This window comes from Contarinia nasturtii, unplaced genomic scaffold, assembly GCF_009176525.2.
Source record: "Contarinia nasturtii isolate CC-2019 unplaced genomic scaffold, AAFC_CNas_1.1 Cnas_scaffold_5840, whole genome shotgun sequence".
Taxonomy (NCBI): domain Eukaryota; kingdom Metazoa; phylum Arthropoda; class Insecta; order Diptera; family Cecidomyiidae; genus Contarinia; species Contarinia nasturtii.
Window position 1 is genome coordinate 1093 of NW_022203107.1, and position 2989 is coordinate 4081.

General features: G+C 32.3%; 1 protein-coding gene across 2 annotated transcripts; it reads right to left on the minus strand.

Moving 5' to 3' along the window:
* Positions 1-848: 848 nt before the first annotated feature.
* On the minus strand, positions 849-2456 carry LOC116351612 (hybrid signal transduction histidine kinase G-like). Of its 2 annotated transcripts, none has more exons than XM_031783737.1 (5): positions 1929-2456; positions 1781-1816; positions 1630-1668; positions 1270-1479; positions 849-1110 (listed from the first exon to the last, which is right to left on the minus strand). In XM_031783737.1, the coding sequence occupies exons 1-5, from the start codon at positions 2026-2028 to the stop codon at positions 914-916; spliced, it is 582 nt and encodes a 193-aa protein (XP_031639597.1). In that variant the 5' UTR covers positions 2029-2456; the 3' UTR covers positions 849-913. The 2 variants fall into 2 exon arrangements, with proteins under 2 accessions (XP_031639597.1, XP_031639596.1); XM_031783736.1 differs by having other exon boundaries at positions 1905-2450.
* Positions 2457-2989: the final 533 nt, after the last annotated feature.

Genomic DNA, 2989 nt, shown 5'->3' on the forward strand with positions numbered 1-2989 from the left:
TTTTGAATCTTTAATTTAGAAAATGTCTCTCATAAAATTACTGATATCAAATGAAAAACCTCTGTCGAGGTGAAGAACGAGTGACGAAAACAAAATTCGAAACACAAAATTTCTGATATCAATTGTGACGAAAATAGTTGGTAAATATAGTAATTTTCCTGTTTACTGTCAATAATACTGAATTTTGATACATAAAACAGAAAAAAAATAATATGGACACACATATTTTGAGAAAAAATCTTGTCTAAATTCAACATTTCGTAAACTGAACCGATTTTATCATTCCGTAAATTTAACAAGCGGTCGATTTGTATGGTATTTAAGTATGTTTTGGCACAATAAAAAGATCAATATCTCGGCTCCCCTTGATTTAATTTACCATTAAATAAAGTACACCTTTTTGGACCCACTAAAATTTTGACTAAGAATTTGAAAAAAATATATTTTAAAAGGCTCATTCATTTAGTTTAGTCCGGTGATATATATTCAAAGTTAAAGAAGATTTCCAGAACTCACTGTATATATAGGCTTGAGGCAAAATTTACAATTTTTCTCAAAGTTGGTCTGGAGCCAGAGCTGCGCACGAACAGTCGAACCGACCGTTCATAAGTGAAAATAATACTTTTTTGTGGTCGGTCGATCGTTCATAAAAATTCAAATGTTCACTGCGTTAGTTCGTTTGTGTGATCGAACACCGAACACGTCAGAAAATGTTCCTCACACACTACTGCACTGTGAACGAAAATCTACATGAGGAGAAGGATAAAATCAAATATAATTTGCAATGCCAAAGCGATAATGGTGAATTCAATATTTTAAATATTTATTGAAAAAAAAAAAAAACAAAACAAATCTGAATATATAATTTTGAAGTTTTATGCCAATTTTTATGGTTAGTAATAGCTAGTAAAAATTAATTCGGTTGACTTGATCGCTTTTTATTCATTCGAAACATTCGAAACACGCCACTTTTCTTTTCTTTACTTCCTGTACTGATAGTGGAGTGTGCTTCACTTTCACTTGAGCTTTCAGCTGAAATTCTTGAAGAAGATATATCATGTTGAAGAGATAGTGGGCGAGAATTTGCATCGAATCTAGTTACACCCCAACCTGCGAATTAAAAAAATTAATAATAAAAAATTACTACTGAAAATATGATTTTAAAATAGAAAAAAAAACAGATAATGAATTATTTTGAAATAATAGCCGACACCATAAATTCATGCAAATATTGAACGAATCTCAAAAGACAAAATAATCATATCTAACCGGCCGATGCAGCTCGTTCATTATCCAAAAAGTTGTTATTAGTTAACATCTGATTGGATAAATTATTGTTTAAACCGACGCTGTGAGTTTGCGAATGCCATGTTGTTGATCTCATTTTCCCTCCTGAATTATTATTGTTTATGTTGGAACCACTAGCATATGATAGGGTACATCCCACTGGAGGTAATGTTGCTGGTAAAGGTGGTGCTTCTAAAATGTTTTTTTTTTTTATAAAAGTGTCTCGAAACATTTTCACATACTACACAGAAAATTTAACTTGAAACATTCTTTGACAAGTTTCATCACTTTTGGAAATCAAACAAGGACAAGGCTATTAATATGAATATAACTATGACCTACCCATTTTAATTTGTTGTGTATTCCAATGATCTACTGAATCTAGAATAAATAAAAAAATGTTGGATTTGTTATTCAAGTAGTGGTGTTAAATAAGGAAACACGCGTGTTTTTCAGTTAAATATAAGGAACTTAATTATTTAAAATAAATTACCTTGAATATTAATTCCATAATTATTGTTTCCTTCCCCTATAAAATTAAGAAAGAAAATATTTTTATCCCAAAATGATATACGAAAGCATACAAGGTAATAAATAATTTTAAAATTAGAGCATACGATTACGAAGTTGAACAGTCTCACTTGTAGATATTTGTCGTTGAGGAACTGGTGGTGGAAGCCCCCTTGGTGGTATAGGTGGTTTATCGGCACTATATACTGTAGTAATTTGTGGACTACTCATCGGGGGAGCGTTTAATGAAATTTGTTGTTCACGAACTTCACGAACACGTGGGGTACTACCACTTGATGTCCCACTTCCTATTGAATCTTGGCGTGAACTGCGTCTATTTTGTGAATCTGGCGAACTCGTTCTAGAGCTAATTGGCGATACTTCGACTACCGGACTATCGTGTTTGGCTGGTGTTTGCTATAGCAAATAAAAACATAATGTCATTGAATGACCCCTTTCAGCGGCCAAACGGCAAAAAATAGAAACTATGTTGAGTGTACAAAATTGTCCTCAATGAAAGACATTTTCAAAGATAAATATTGCCGCCAGTAGAGTACACTTTAACTTTGTGCTTTATGTATGAAATCAATGATATTCAAGACCGGTGCTTGATATGCATTAATAGGTTAATATCATATTATGTAACATATTCAAATTTTTCCGAAAAATATATTTCCGTATATATATTTCCGTATATTGAAATATATTTCCGTATTTTTGAAATTCTAATGCCACACTGTACACCAAAAGGAATGGTAGCATATGCATCACGTGAATATGCACGATTGCAAGTCGTCAATCGCCATGCAAGTTACCAACAACAAGTCATCAATGGTTTTCTTTGGTGAATCGGAGATGCCAGCCAATCGGCCATTTAGTCTGAAGAGACGAAAAAGATGTCGCACGAAATTTTTTGGAAATCCGAAACTTGGACATTGGTTAAAATGGAAAATGAATGAGGAACATCACAAACATGAATGGTTAAGAATAATAATGAAACTTAATTTTTGTTCAAACTGGAGTGTCCCGCAGAATTATTTCAAATGAAAGTGTCCCGAATATTTGTTTCAAACTAAAATGTCCCTACAAAAAAGATTCATGTAAATTTTCCTAAGTGCCATTTTCATTTGCAATAAATTTGAGGGACACTTCGATTGTAAACTTTTTTTTGAGTCCTATTCATAGGAATTTG

What these genes read in the sequence shown, in the direction of transcription:
- LOC116351612 (XM_031783736.1), bottom strand. Translation starts at nt 2,028, where the DNA reads ATGAGTAGTCCACAAATTACTACAGTATATAGTGCCGATAAACCACCT. An exon ending in TTATGGAATTAATATTCAAG is followed by an intron (nt 1,669 to 1,780) that starts GTAATTTATTTT and finishes TATTTATTCTAG; the next exon opens with ATTCAGTAGATCATTGGAAT. An exon ending in TACACAACAAATTAAAATGG is followed by an intron (nt 1,480 to 1,629) that starts GTAGGTCATAGT and finishes AAAACATTTTAG; the next exon opens with AAGCACCACCTTTACCAGCA.